Genomic DNA, 15,048 nt, shown 5'->3' with positions numbered 1-15,048 from the left:
GGGAGGGATAAATTAGGAGTTTGGGATTAGCAGATACAAATTACTATATATAAAATAAATAAACAACAAGGTCCTACTGTATACCACAGGAAACTATATTCAATATCCTGTAATAAACCATAATGGAAAAGAATATGAAAAAATATATATACATATATATGTATATATATATGTCTAACTGTATAACTGAATCACTTTGCTGTATACTAGAAACTAACACAACATTGTAAATCAATTATACTTCAATAAAAAAAGAAATGGACAAAAACCAAATAATTATTTAATCATAACTGTAACAAATGCTTTTTTAAAAAAAAAGTGTGCAGTGTACCAAATAACCAGAAGTTAGGAGGTCAGGAAAATTTGGTAAGTTGGAATATTTGATGGTCTGGAATATATGATGTACCAAGTAACATATTCCCAGGTTCAACCAGGAAGTTTTGGGGAGCTTTGACCAGTTATTGGTCACAGTGTGAAGACAGTGTGGTTAGAGTCAGTGGTTAGCATCTAAACCAAGGAAACCTGGGCATCTACTGTCAGGTGAGGCTCACCTCTGGAATAATCTGAATGAAATAGAGCTGGCTGGGTGTTAGGTTGATGGGTTTCTGTGGACTGGCAAGCCTGCAATTGCATATGTCCTCTGAGCTCTGCCCTGCTTGGGGAACACCATTTCTGTAAGGCACTGTGACTACCTTGCTCCCATTCATACTCGATCCACGCCAGATGGTGAAAGGTCTCTTAGCGCCACCCTATCTTGCACATTCCATGCATTCACCAATCAGACAATATTCATGGAGGCCTACAATGTGTCAGGCCTTGCGCCAGTCTGCGAAGATATTACAGTGCTGCAGAAGGCAAGGAGCTTACTGCCTGATTCAAAGCTTTCCAAACTTTCTTGGTTCACAGTAGTTTATTTCTTGGGGTCAGCAGTTTATTCACAGCACCCTTAGGCCAAAAGAAATTCCTATCAATTTCTTTTATTTGGAAGTTAGATCCAAACAACTTAATAAGTATTTATGTCTGAACAACTTAGTAGCTATTTGAAGATACAACTATAAATTAAAAGAAAAAGTAATATTTTTATTTCATCCCAGAGTGTGCCTGCCTGTTGGACACTGCACAACTTCTCCAATCTTGGAATCAGACTGGACGTCCCCAACCTCATTCCCTAAACACAGTGATTTTTGTGCGGTTTTAGGTTTTTCTATAATTTTTAAATTTTTTTATTTATTTATTTTTGGCTGCATTGGGTCTTCGTGGCTGAGCGTGGGCTTTCTCTAGTTGTGGTGAGCGGGGGCTACTCTTCGTTGTGGTGCTTGGGCTTCTCACTGCGGTGGCTCCTCTTGTTGCAGAGCACGGGCTCTAGGCACACGGGCTTCAGTAGTTGTGGCACGTGGGCTTCAGGAATTGTGGCTCACGGGCTCTGGAGCGCAGGCTCAGTAGTTGTGGCGCACGGGCTTAGTTGCTCCGCGGCATGTGGGATCTTCCCAGACCAGGGATCGAACCTGTGTCCCCTGCACTGGCAGGCAGATTCTTATTCACTGCACCACCAGGGAAGCCTGTGCAGTTCCAGCTTTTTATCACAACTGTTAGAAACCCAACTTGGCAAAGATATGATATTATTCAAAGAAATATAGTGGAAAAGAAATGTAGTCTAATGTGAAATCGTGAACTATCTCCACTCACAAGCAGGGTGTCAGGAGGATAACCTCTGCTTCCCTCAAGTATTTAAAATATCCTGCTGTGCCCCTGAGAGTGCATCTGTGGCACCCCAGCACTGGTGGAACATGACCTAGAAACAGGTCTATGATTAGAAATGTCCAAACCCACAGCAGAGTTTCTCAAACTGGGAGCACTTAAATGTGTGTTCAATAATGTATGTCTTCACACAACTGAAAGCCAGAGGATTCAGGATCAGTCTCTCCTGCACTTTGTGGCAGAGTGAAATTGGTCACTTTTACCTCACTAGCACTCTGCCCTTGATAAGTGTGATCCTGAAGGGGTTCCACTGGACAAATACCATAAATAGAGGATCGTATTTTCTGAACTACAAATCCAGAAACAAGGGTGGGTGAACTTATAAAGACAAAGAACCTGAATGTTGTCTGGTTCTGCCCTGGAAGACTTGGACACATGGTCACCATCTATGAGAAACCCCAGTGCAAGACCAACCTCCAAGTCCAGGACCAGCTGACTCTCACAGAGCCTGCAGAAATTCCTAAATTCCTCTATGCCTGCTTGCCTGCAGCCTGCCCCAGGAGAAATTAAGGTAGAACAGAGCCATTTAACTCCATCTTCCTCATCCCTCTCAATCCATCATTTACACACACACACACACACACACACACACACACACACACACACACAGAGTTATATCACTTGAGGGGCCTGGTAAACAGCTTTAGCAAGAAAAGTCTGAAGAAAGGACATGAACTCCTGAAACACCCTAGCACATTTATAAATAGATTTATTATACCTGCTCTTAAAAATATAACTGAGGGAATTTTCTCAAGTGATAGCAATGGTCCATATTTTTATAGGATTGTGGATAACTGGTGGATAATCAGGCAAAACTCACCTAACTGTGGACAGATGCAGATTCTGACAGAGTAAAATAGAATCTAGGTGGTGGATATAGGAGTGTTCCCTGTAAAATTCTTTCAACTTTTTGGGCATGTTTTAAAATTTCCATGATAAAATTTTGGCAAATTTTTATATTTAAAAATTTAATTAAAAAATAAAATTTAACTCCACTTAAGATTTGTACATTACACTGTATGTTAATGATACCTGCAAAAAAACAAAAAAAGCACGAGAACTGAGGAGGGAGTGAGTTAAAAACAGACTAGAAGGAAAAACAAATCTATCGGATCATAAATATGGATGTGCTTGGTAACTGGTTCTCTTGAACAGATAAGAACTAACTTTGACCCAGGCGGCTACGGAGAGCAGGGGTTGCTTTCTTCCTAATTAACTCCTTTCTCGGCTTGGATCTCTCTGTCTCTCTCTCTACCTCCCTACCATGAATGGCTGAGTCAGAAAACGCGACAGCGGTTCCGTACCTTTCCGGAGCTTCGGAACCACCGGAGATGCGTACAAAGACTTGGCGAGTCCTAACCTGGAAGACAACATGTGCGCCCCGGATCGACCCCGCGCGCCTCACTCTCGCCGGGCGCCACAGCGGGTCTGCACCTCAAGCAACTCCGCGCCGTGCGCCCCGCCCCGCCGTGCGCCCCGCCCCACCGTGCGCCCCGCCCCGCCAGTACAGCCCGCTCCTTACGCCCAGCTTGGGTAGCGACCTGGCCCACCAAAGATTCTGACCCCCACCCTCGCGAACCAAGGGCCCGCGGATGCAGGGCGCGATGGCCGCCCCATCCGTGGCCCCGGTCACGCGGCAGATCAGCGGCCGCGCCGCCCCAGCCGCAGTCCCAGACCCGAGCGGACCCGAGAGTGGGCAGTCCCTGGCCGCCGCCGTGGCCGACCTGCCGGTGCTGGACGCCTCCGGGAGGCGGGTGCTGTTCGGCGCGCTGTTCCGGGAGCGCCGGGCTGTAGTGGTCTTCGTGCGGGTGAGCGCGGGGTGCGGGACGATCCGGAGCAGGTACCTCACCCGCAGGCTGGGACGGAGGTTGCTTCCACGGCCTACGCTGAGGGGTGGTTACATCGGGCCCCTGGACGGGTCCAGGGCCCGAGAGCGGAGCCCGCCGGGCCTGGCCCTTCCCGTGTTCATCCACTAGAAGCTTCCGGAATGCGAACTGTTCCTCTCGCTTCCTTGAACGGGAATGGAAAAGCAGCCCGCCAAGCGAAGGCCATTTTCTCAACGAGCGAAGAGGCCTAGCACAGACTGGGTGCGGCCTAATTTCAATGCATATTTAGGCGCCCCGACACCTCTTTCTACCCGCCTTGGGTGTTGTGTTAATTAGCATCACGCATAATGAAGTACTTGGCCCTTTCTGACCCCGGGGGTGTTAGTTGCTAACTTGTCCTTTTTGCCCGTATTGGGATTTCAGCATTTCCTGTGTTACATCTGCAAGGAATATGTAGAAGATCTGGCCAAAATCCCCAAGAGTTTCTTACAAGTAAGTTTCCTGAGAGTGAGCAGCAGCGAGCCCCGCTTCAGGGCGGCCTGGTGAAAATCACCTGCCATTTATAAAGAGTGCAACGGGATGAGGTGCGGAGTGCACCACCTCTCCAGCGCAGACACTCGCAAACCCAGATTCTCACCATCCCACACATCTCTCCAACACCTCCAAAAAGGGGAGGCACGCGTTAGAAGTGTTTCTGGCCTGTTCATTATTGCCTGGTTATAAACATACTAACCATAATAATAATTTTGATGTTACCTAATAACCTGCCTGTTCTCAAATGTTGATTGATAATGACCAAAAACAGAAATGCTAAAAATATTTCCTTCCCTTTATTTTTGTAATAAAGATACTCCAAATAGTTGTTCGTTATAGGAAAATACTAATATATCTTAAAGGTGAAAATTTGTATTGTTAATGGAATGCATGTTCCACATTGGTCTGACAACCACATACAGGTGTGTTTCTTCAGGCATATAGAGGTTTGTCCCCAGCTGAGCTTTTGAGTGAACACATTGGGTAGATTTTGTAAAACTAAGATCTATTTTCAGCAGACCTTATCAATTGAGATGTGAAAGAATAAAATTGTCTGATTAAATAACCCTACTTTAATAGTTTTTATTCTCGTTTAATGTATGCCTTTGGGGGAAGTGTAGAGAACTACTGACTATATTGTTTTGAAATTCTTACTTAGCAAAAGAATTATCTGAATTAATTGAACATTTTAGCATACATCTCTTTGCTTTGACTCACAATTTTGCTCTTTATACCATTCTTCTAGAAGCCTATAGGTGGCATTAGAATGGAACAAAAGAGTTGGATTAGGGGCAGTTGTATGAAACATGTGATTTCCAATAATGTGTACATGTCTTTTTTATCTCCTAAAGGAAGCAAATGTCACTCTTATAGTGATTGGACAGTCATCCTACCATCATATTGAGGTAAATATATAGCAAATTGAGACTCTAACAGGTTAAATCTCTTTCAGACGTAAAAATTATATTATTTGAATCACTAAATGTAGGCTAAATTTGCTAAAATTAAGTTAGATTATCACTATTTTTCTCCCATTTCTTTTTATTAAAATTCCAACTATATTCTTTTTTCAGCCTTTCTGTAAACTGACTGGGTATTCTCATGAAATCTATGTTGATCCTGAGAGAGAAATTTATAAAAGATTGGGAATGAAAAGAGGTGAAGAAATTGCCTCCTCAGGTAAGACATGATATGTTTCAAGTAGAAAACACTAATGGTATATTTCACATTTCACATATGCATATATATGCATAGGGGAACAAATGGTAAATTCATAAATCAGCCTGCTTTTTATGATTCTAGTAAGTGATCCAGATTCATGAGACTCTAAAAGATTCATTTCCTATATGTAATGACATGGAAGGCTGTTGGCGAAGTACTAAATGAATGAAAAATGCAAGTTGCAGAGCAGTGTTTTTAGTATGATTCCATTTTTGTAAAAATAAAAACCATTTTCATAAAGATCTATACTATATATGTGTGAAATGAAAAAGGTTTTAAAAGATATTGCAATGATTACCCCAAGGCATGGGAATGAGAAAAATGGCTTTTGAATTTTTTACAATAAGTACATTTTACTTTTGTAATTACAAGAAAAATAATATTGCTTAAGTTAATATATTTTCATACCTCAACACCATGGCTTTGAATGCTCTATGTTCTTTAATAGATGAAATCTTAGTTTTCATTTAAAAGCCCAGCTCAAAGGGGCTCTTAATAGCTCTTCAAGCAGAAGCAATTGCTTCCTTCATTGTATTTTAATAGCACCTTGTACTCGATTATATACTCTATAATTGCACTTAAGGTGGTGGGTAGTATAGTTAGTTGAAAAGTTTGATGTTTTATTCATCTTTATATGGTCCATATTCCCTGCCCTTACACAATTCTTTACAATTAAGTGTATAATAAGCTTTAGGTGAACTATTTATGTATATCTTAGGTAGAAAGACCTTGGCTTCTGAAATACCAAATAAGAGAACTCAACTTGAACTCAAATCACTTATTCTCAACAAATGCTGAGAATGACACCCATGGCACCCACTGTGTTGGATGTTCCTGGGAGGACTGTGATAAAAGACACAGCCCCTGCCAACCCAATGCTCATAATCTACTCTGGGAGACAGAAGCAAACAGTCAACTATATTACAGGTTAGGGCTCATAAAAGAGGAGAGCATGTACTGGCAATACCTATAATGCAGAAATGCCTATAACACCAGAAATGCACAGGGAGAGAAGAATCTGGGAAGGCTTCTTAGAGGCGGTGTTGTCTAAGCTCATTCTTTAAGGAGTTAGCTGGGTGAAGTGAGGCTGGGAATGGTGCAGCTGACAGAAAGTAGCACGCACAAAAGCACACAGGTATGAAAAAATGTGACTGTTGGAGAACTGCAGTTCCCTGTGTCTGGCCAGAGTCTAGGAGCCCGTTGGGGGATTGTGTGAGCCAGGGGACTGAGTCTGGGAACATGCCAAGGAGTTTGGATTTGTTCTGGAGGCAGTGGGGGAGTCATAGAAGAATTATATTTGAGTGGAGAAGCGATACAGTCTTGTTGCCAGGTGGAGGAGCAATTGGAATGTTCCAAGCGGGAGTCGTTGATATTCTTGACAAGTTTGTAGTAATAGTCTAGAAAGAAATGACACGGCCTGAAGTAGGGATGCAGAGGGACAGATCACAGAGCTACTTATGAGGTAGAGTTGACAGGATCCCTTTACTGAAGTTTTTAAAGAAAGCAACCTAAACTTTATTAAAACCAATGATGAGGTAGCATCAATACAGAATTTGCTCTTTTTTTCCCCTCTCTTTTTAGTATAGGAAATTGCAACAGTACAGATTGTGAACCTTTGTCTTTGGTAGACTGTTTTCCTGTGCTATAGCAGAGTCTCAGCATGTGTAAGGTCTGTTTGTCATTTAGCCACCTTAGATATAAACTGTGAGTTTCACTTTAGTAACACCTCACCATTCATTGCCTCAATAAAGATGTGGAATTGCAAAGAAAACAGTTGCTTGTGATTATAAGAGAGAGTATATTTAAATCATTTAAACTCCTTTGATCTGTGTTAAAGTACTGTATTTCCAAACAGAAAACATTAGGTTCTCACAAAATAATTTTTTAAAGTTCCTGCCTGAAAAAGCACAGATCTCAGAATCAGTTTCAGAATAATCCTACTTGAAAATTATGACACTGAAAATAAAATATAATAATTTAAAGTTAATGGGACAGTTTATAAAGACAAAATGGAAGAAAATAAAGCCACTAAATTCAAGGGAGTAATGGGTTTACCCAGTATTTCATTTTGCCTTACCATATGCCAATTTATGGTGTTAAATCTACAATGATTACTGTAGACAGCACATAAGCACAATGCAGAAAACATGCCTCTTATAATACTTACTTAATCTAATGTTTCAAGTTAAAATTCTGATCTTGAGTCCAAGAATCAAACTAAGCGAAAAAAATGAAAAACAAGAGTTTTACACATAACTAAATTCGTACTAGCAAAATTAGATTGTGCTTTACAGCAAAGATTGTGAAATTCTAGGTTGTGAAATCTTCTTCAATTGAATTTCTAAAATTTCAGAAGTTAAATGACCCTTCTTCAGACATGAGGAGATAGTTTGGATTTAGGAACATCTATTTTAAGTGTAAAATCCTAAAAAACAGTAAACTTTAGTCCTTTACCCATGTCTCTAAGCTAATGAGCCTGTATTTGTTCTTGGTGAGATGAATGTCCATCCTAATATAAACATGAAAGAAATAGAAAAGTTGGAGAGATGAAGGAAATAATAGGTATCTGGAAATATTAAGAAATCGGGCAGGTCAAAGGCAGCATAATCATCAAAATAAAAAGCAAAAAGCACTAGTAGGAACTGACTGCAGGGCTGAGGGTTGAGCTCTGTGCTGCGACCCGGCAGGAGAAGATGAAGGGGACTGGTAACTGCTGTACACTGGTGGACATGCACCCGGAGGGGCAGACGGTGGGCAAGAGGACCTGGGCCATGGTGTCTTGCTGCTCAACCAGTCATTCTCTGGCCTCAGAACTGGTGGAGTCCAAAATTTAAAAAAACCAAAAAGACATAAAAGGCAGGGATAGGAAAAAGATAAGTTACAAGAAAGGTAGAGACTGAGCTTCTTTACTCAAAGGGAGTGGAGGACTTCCCCGGTCGCGCAGTGGTTAAGAATCCGCCTGCCAATGCAGGGGATGCGGGTTCGAGCCCTTGTCCGGGAAGATCCCACATGCCGCGGAGCAACTAAGCCCATGTGCCACAAATACTGAGCCTGCGCTCTAGAGCCCATGAGCCACAACTTCTGAAACCATGTGCTGCAACTACTGAAGCAACAAGAGAAGCCACTGCAATGAGAAGCCCGCGCACCACAACAAAGAGTAGCCCCCACTAGCAGCAACTAGAGAAAGCCTGCGTGCAGCAACAAAGACCCAACCCAGCCAAAAATAAATAAATAAATAAAATATTGAATTACTTTTTAAAAAAAGGGGGTGGGGGAGTGGAAGTGAAGTATCAGTTACTGTGAGAAAGGAAATAGAAAAACTGACAGCCAAGCAAAGATGGAGTGGTAGCTATAGTTGCTATTGTTACAGCTAAACGGCAAAGTCTCAGTAGCATAACGTGGGAGAAGGTTCTTTTTCTTTCACATTTCAAGAAGGGTATATCTATTGCGTGCTTGTCCAAGCAGCAATTCGGGGACACAGTAGGAAAGACGCAGGCCCTTTCTATCTTGTGGCTCTGCCATTGTCAATCCAGACTTCGAAGGATGTAGAAGAAACACGGAGAATCACTCCCTGAGAGGTTTTTAAGAGGTGCCCTGGAAGTGGCACACATCATTTTACTCATTGGTTAGAGTGTAGTCACATAGCCGTACCAAACTCCAGGAAATGTTTAGCTGTGGTCCCAGAAAGAGGAAACGGGTTTTGACAAGCGTATAACAGTCTGTGCCACAATGTCTCCTGAAGAGGAATGTAGTTATCTATTAGTTGGTGAGAGACTAAACAGAACACAAATGGGGAATTAAAAAGGAAAGCACTACCAGTTTGACAAGTCTGTAGCTGACATTTTTCTGTGGGAGAAAATGATCTGGGTCTGTCATCAGTTCTTCCTTTAAAGCAGCAGTTCTCAACTGGGAACAATTTTGACTCCTCCCCCCAGGGGACATTTGGCATTGTCTGGAGACATTTTCAGTTGTCACAGCTTGGCGAATGGCGGCTGCTATGGCATCTAGCAGGTACAGAGAGCAAGGATGATGGTAATCACCCCACATTGCACAGGACAAAGAATTATCTGGTCTAAAACATCAGTAGTGAAAGGCTGAGAACTGTTCTTTGAAGGAAGAAAAAAAGACAAGTCAAAAGTAAGATGACACATAAGAAAGAGACTGTTTTCTAGAAATACTAACATTATCTTACTATCTAATCAAATATAAAATGACAACTTCTAAAGACAATTCCTAATATTTCAGGACAGAGCCCCCATATAAAATCGAATATACTCTCAGGAAGCATTCGGAGCCTGTGGCGGGCAGTGACTGGCCCTCTTTTTGATTTTCAAGGAGATCCAGCTCAGCAAGGTGGAACACTCATTTTAGGTCCAGGTAAGCATCAAAGCCCAGCTTCAGCAGTACACTTTTCGTGCTTTTTAGAAGTCCAAAGGCCATCACTTTCTTCATAAAATAGCCACCATGTAAAGACGGGCAACTGGACATGCTCACAGTCAGGGTGCTGTGCTTTCATAGGGGTCATCGTTTGTTTTCAAGTGCTCCTGTGTATTTTTGATGTTTGTTTACTGGATGTGATGTGGCCATGATTCTGTACCTGAGTGATTCCAGGTATTTGGGATAGAAGAAATCAGCAGTGGTTTGGTGACTTGTATGTGGCTATAACACTCTTTAAAAATTTCAGTGGAGGTGAACATTTTCAAATGGGAGAAAACCATCAAGAACTTTTTTTTTTAATCAATAGAAGAATCAAATCTAGTTATTTATATCTAACGAAACTAGCAGACTTGCCCTATGTCAGAAAGCAAGTCAAGGGGAATTCCCTGGCAGTCCAGTGGTTCGGACTCAGTGCTTCCACTGCAGGGGCCATGGGTTTGATCGTGGTCAAGGAATTAAGATCCTGCATGCTGAGCAGCATGGTCAAAAAAAAAGGAAGCAAGTCAATCCCAGGGGCAGCTTATTCAGTAACAGTTACTCTAAGCTGCATCCTTTAAATAGCTTTTTTTTTAATTTAATTTAATTTTTATTCTATATTGGAGTATACTTGATTTACAATGTTGTGTTAGTTTCAGGTGTACAGCAAAGTGATTAATTATACTTATAGGTATGTCCATTCTTTTTCAGATTCTTTTCCCATATAGGTTATTACAGAATATTGAGTAGCGTTCCCTGTGCTATACAGTAGGTCCTTGTTGATTATCTATTTTATATATAGTAGTGTGTATATGTTAATCCCAAACTCCTAATTTATCCCTCTCCCCCACCTTTCCCCTTTGGTAAGTTTGTTTTTGAAGTCTGTGAGTCTGTTTCTGTTTCGTAAATAAGTTCATTTGTATATTTTTTAGATTCCACAAAAAGTAATATCATATGATATTTGTCTTTCTTTGTCTGACTTACTTCATTTAGTATGATAATTCTAGGTCCATCCATGTAGCTGCAAATGGCATTATTTCATTCATTTTTGTGGCTGAGTAATATCCCATTGTATAAATGTACCACATCTTCTTTATCCATTCATCTGTCCATGGACATTTAGGTTGCTTCCATGTCCTGGCTATTGTAAATAGTTCCGTAATGAACATTGGGGTGCATGTATCTTTTTGAATTATGGATGTCTCTGGATATATGAACAGCGGTGGGATTGCTGGATCATAAGGTGGTTCTGTATTTAGTTTTTTAAGGAACCTCCGTACTGTTCTCCATAGTGGTTGTACCAATTTACATTCCCACCAACAGTGTAGGAGGGTCCCCTTTTCTCCACACCCTCTCCAGCATTTATTGTTTGTAGACTTTTTGATGATGGCCATTCTGACTGGTGTGAGGTGATAACTTCATTGTAGTTTTGATTTGCATTTCTCTAATAATTAGCAATGTTGAGCATCTTTTTGTGTGCTTTTTGGCCATCTGTATGTCTTCTTTGGAGAAATGTCTATTTAGATCTTCTGCCCATTTTTTTATTGGGTTGTTTTTTTGATATCGAGCTGCATGAGCTATTTGTATATTTTGGAGATTAATCCCTTGTGGGTTGCTTTGTTTGGACATATTTTCTCCCTTTCTGTGGGTTGTCTTTTCATTTTGTTTATGGTTTCCTTTGCTGTGCAAAATCTTTTAAGTTTAATGAGGTCCCATTAGTTTATTTTTATTTTCATTACTCTAGGAGGTGGATTCAAAAGATATTGCTGTGATTTATGTCAAAGAATGTTCTGCCTGTGTTTTCCTCTAGGAGTTTTATAGTATCCAGTCTTACATTTAGGTCTTTAATCCATTTTGAGTTTACTTTTGTATATGGTGTTAGAAAATGTTTTAATTTCATTCTTTTATATGTGGCTGTCCATTTTTCCCAGCACCCCTTATTGAAGAAACTGCCTTTTCTCCATTGTATATTCTTGCCTCCTTTGTGGTAGATTAATTGACCATAGGTGCATGGATTTATTTCTGGGCTGTCTACCCTGTTCCATTGATCTATAAATAGTTTTATTGATCAATTTGTACCACCTGAAATTCCTTTGGCTTCCCTCTACAAAATGGTTGGGCATTGGATCTCTACCATGTTCAAGTATTGCAGTCAGGAACAAACACCCAAAAAGCCTAGATCACTGTGCTGTAAACTGATTTTTCTTGGTTCTTCTTCATGTTTAAAACTGTTCATATTAGTGAGCGTAGCTTCTACAGGTTATAAAATTAACATTTACTTTAATAAATTCCAGATGTCTATAAGGAAGTCTTTAGAAGGAGGATTTTGACCAAATATCATAACTTTTTTGGTTTTTTACAGCTGGAACACTATAGCTAGCTAAAATCTTTCATTTTATTTAATCTCCCTTTCCCTCTCTCTCATGAATTTACACTAGTTAGACTAGCCAAAAAAAAAAAAAAAAAAAAGCCTTGTTTTATGAGAATATATCTTGTAAATTAGCCCAGAATGGCACTGAGCCATATTTCTGAATGAATTATTTCCATCCTCAGACTTGTAAGGCATTATTTTTTGAGTCCCTCATCTCCAGGTTTCAGCATCATTTGAGCACACGTTCTGTTGTGTGAGGATGAAGAGCACACAGAAAGCATCATTTGTGTGCCAAGTTGGGAGCAGACTTAATAAGAGAAAATTTTGATACTACCCATTGGAAAAATTGTAGCTCCTTTAAGGAAAGAGCTGGGTTTACTTACTTATTTATACAAATCTCTTACACGGTTGACCAAGTATTTCATTTTGCCTTATTTGATAATAAGCCAGTTTATGATATTAAATCTACAGTGATTACTGCAGACAGCAGATAAATGCAATGCAGAAAATATGCCTCATAATATTTACTAATCTAATGTTTTAAGTTAAAATTCTGGTCTTGAGTCCAAGAATCAAAGTAAACAGAACACAGACTATAAATTACGACTATTTGGGCTTCCCTGGTGGCGCAGTGGTTGAGAGTCCGCCTGCCGATGCAGGGGATGCGGGTTCGTGCCCCGGTCCGGGAGGATCCCACATGCCACAGAGCGACTGGGCCCGTGGGCCATGGCCGCTGAGCCTGCACATCCGGAGCCTGTGCTCCGCAACGGGAGAGGCCACAGCAGTGGGAGGCCCGCGTACCGCAAAAAAAAAAAAAAAATTACAACAATTTTATTTGAGCAGATAAAAGAATTGTGAACATCAAAGTGTATTGTAACTGATTGTCTTAATGCCCTTATTTTTTTCAGCCTCTTTTGGTCTATGGTTATAATGTAGATAGCCTATTAAACCAGTATTTGGGAGTGAATTTTTTAAGGAAGTGATTTATTCTATTATTACATTTAAGAAACAGATGATTTCCCAGCTTGATATTTATGCTAATTCCATATTCTGCCTGTCTGTTTGACAGGATATTTTATTTAATTACATTTAATAAAACCTAATAGACGGTTATAATTTAAGAATCTTTCCCCTTGGATCTCATAAAACATGACGTATTAGCCTTATTTAACGATAATTTTTGTCATGCTTTATTACCGTAATTAAAAATTATTATGTCATTATATAGAGAATATTATGTACTCTAGGTAAATAATGTTTTCTTTTGGACTAATTTAAAGTTAAAATGCTTCCTTGATTCTAGTAAGCAATAAATCTAATGAATAGCACTGCATGTCAACCTTTACCTTTTATTCTTATTCTCTTCTAGGTAACAACATCCATTTTATACACTGTGATAGGAATAGGTTGGATCACAAGCCCATCAACTCTGTTTTACAGCTTGTAGGCGTTCAGCACGTGGACTTTACAAGCAGGCCTTCAGTTATCCATGTGTGACATTACAGACTCTGTCGCTTTCAAATGGACCTTGGGATATGACCTGAATTGTGGGAATGTAGTATACTTGTGCAGTGCCTAACCTGTTGGCTCTTCCCAGCCTTTGAGGAGTTATGAAACCATAAAGAGACCATGTACCACCAGTTGAATAGCATGCTGAGAGGCATTAGTTTTCAAAATGTGATATATATTTATAATTTTATAGCTTTTAAAGTTTTATTTTCTATAAAAATTTTTGTAAAAAAATTATTTTATTTTTGTAAAATAAAACTTTAAAAGCTATAAAATTATAAATACCATTCTTTATTTTACATTATGATATATGCATTCAATGAAGGTTTTTTTGGCCATTAAAATCATAAATTCTTTTTTTTTTTTTTTTTTTGCAGTACGCGGGCCTCTCACTGTCGTGGCCTCTCCTGTTGCGGAGCACAGGCCCCAGACGCGCAGGCTTAGCGACCATGGCTCATGGGCCCAGCCGCTCCGCGGCATGTGGGATCTTCCCGGACGGGGGCATGAACCCGTGTCCCCTGCACCGGCAGGCGGACTCTCAACCACTGCGCCACCAGGGAAGCCCTAAAATCATAAATTCTTATAAAGAACATATAAGGAGAAAGGGAAGCAACCCAAGACCATTTTATCCATTGAGGAAAGCAGGATCTCAAATTCTGTAAACAGTATAATCACATTTTTGTATGTATATGTTTATATTTTTGTATGCTTAGAAAGAAAGACAGGAAGTAAACACACCAGAGTATCACCAGTTAAGTATCTCTAGGTGGTAGGATTACAAGTGTTTTTATTTTCTTTTCCATACATTTTTATATTTCCCAACTATTCTATAATGAACATGATTCATTTTTTTGGCGAGGAAAAGGTCTTTAAAATTATACGAAGAATATATCCCTACATAGCAAGTTCCACAAAGGTACAATTATATAGGCTGCAGTCCACAAGTTTCTATCCTGATTGCTTTACTCAGAGGAAATACAGCAGATCGAACCTTCACAGAGCCTGTGTTCACAGCATCTTGACCACACACCCACCGTCCATTTCACTAGGATTTTGTTTGGGGCAACAGGGGCGGGGGTTGCTGGTAAAAGGAGAAAAATATCTTTTAGATATTTAAGATACGTATAATCAGTATGCTTTCTGAAAGGAAATTTTAAGAATTGTTTAAACTAAAAACCAAAAAAACTGTAATTTAAATGTACACTGTGGTTTGGTTGTATATTCCTGGACAGTTTCTATTTCTCACCTCCAAGTTTCTTTTATTTAGTAGACTATTGTCATCTTTTATTTTTCTGGAATCATAATATGTTTTGTTGGAAGTGTCCCAGGAATTCTGGTGAAAAGTACAGCAAGGGCTTCCCTGGTGGCGCAGTGGTTGAGGGTCCGCCTGCCGATGCAGGGGACACGGGTTCGTGC

The 15,048-nt window shown here is 40.2% G+C and overlaps 1 protein-coding gene across 2 annotated transcripts; it reads left to right on the top strand.

Moving 5' to 3' along the window:
• Positions 1-3,308: 3,308 nt before the first annotated feature.
• On the top strand, positions 3,309-13,999 carry PRXL2C (peroxiredoxin like 2C). Of its 2 annotated transcripts, none has more exons than XM_082843403.1 (6): positions 3,309-3,566; positions 4,008-4,076; positions 4,970-5,023; positions 5,192-5,297; positions 9,675-9,716; positions 13,493-13,999. In XM_082843403.1, exons 1-6 carry the CDS (start codon positions 3,351-3,353, stop codon positions 13,618-13,620), a joined length of 615 nt encoding a protein of 204 aa, XP_082699529.1. In that variant the 5' UTR covers positions 3,309-3,350; the 3' UTR covers positions 13,621-13,999. The 2 variants fall into 2 exon arrangements, with proteins under 2 accessions (XP_082699529.1, XP_082699528.1); XM_082843402.1 differs by having other exon boundaries at positions 9,585-9,716.
• The last annotated feature ends 1,049 nt before the right edge of the window (positions 14,000-15,048 follow it).

This window comes from Leucopleurus acutus, assembly GCF_964270905.1.
Source record: "Leucopleurus acutus genome assembly, chromosome: 7".
Lineage (NCBI taxonomy): Eukaryota > Metazoa > Chordata > Mammalia > Artiodactyla > Delphinidae > Leucopleurus > Leucopleurus acutus.
This window is presented reverse-complemented; position numbering and strand designations above follow the sequence as displayed.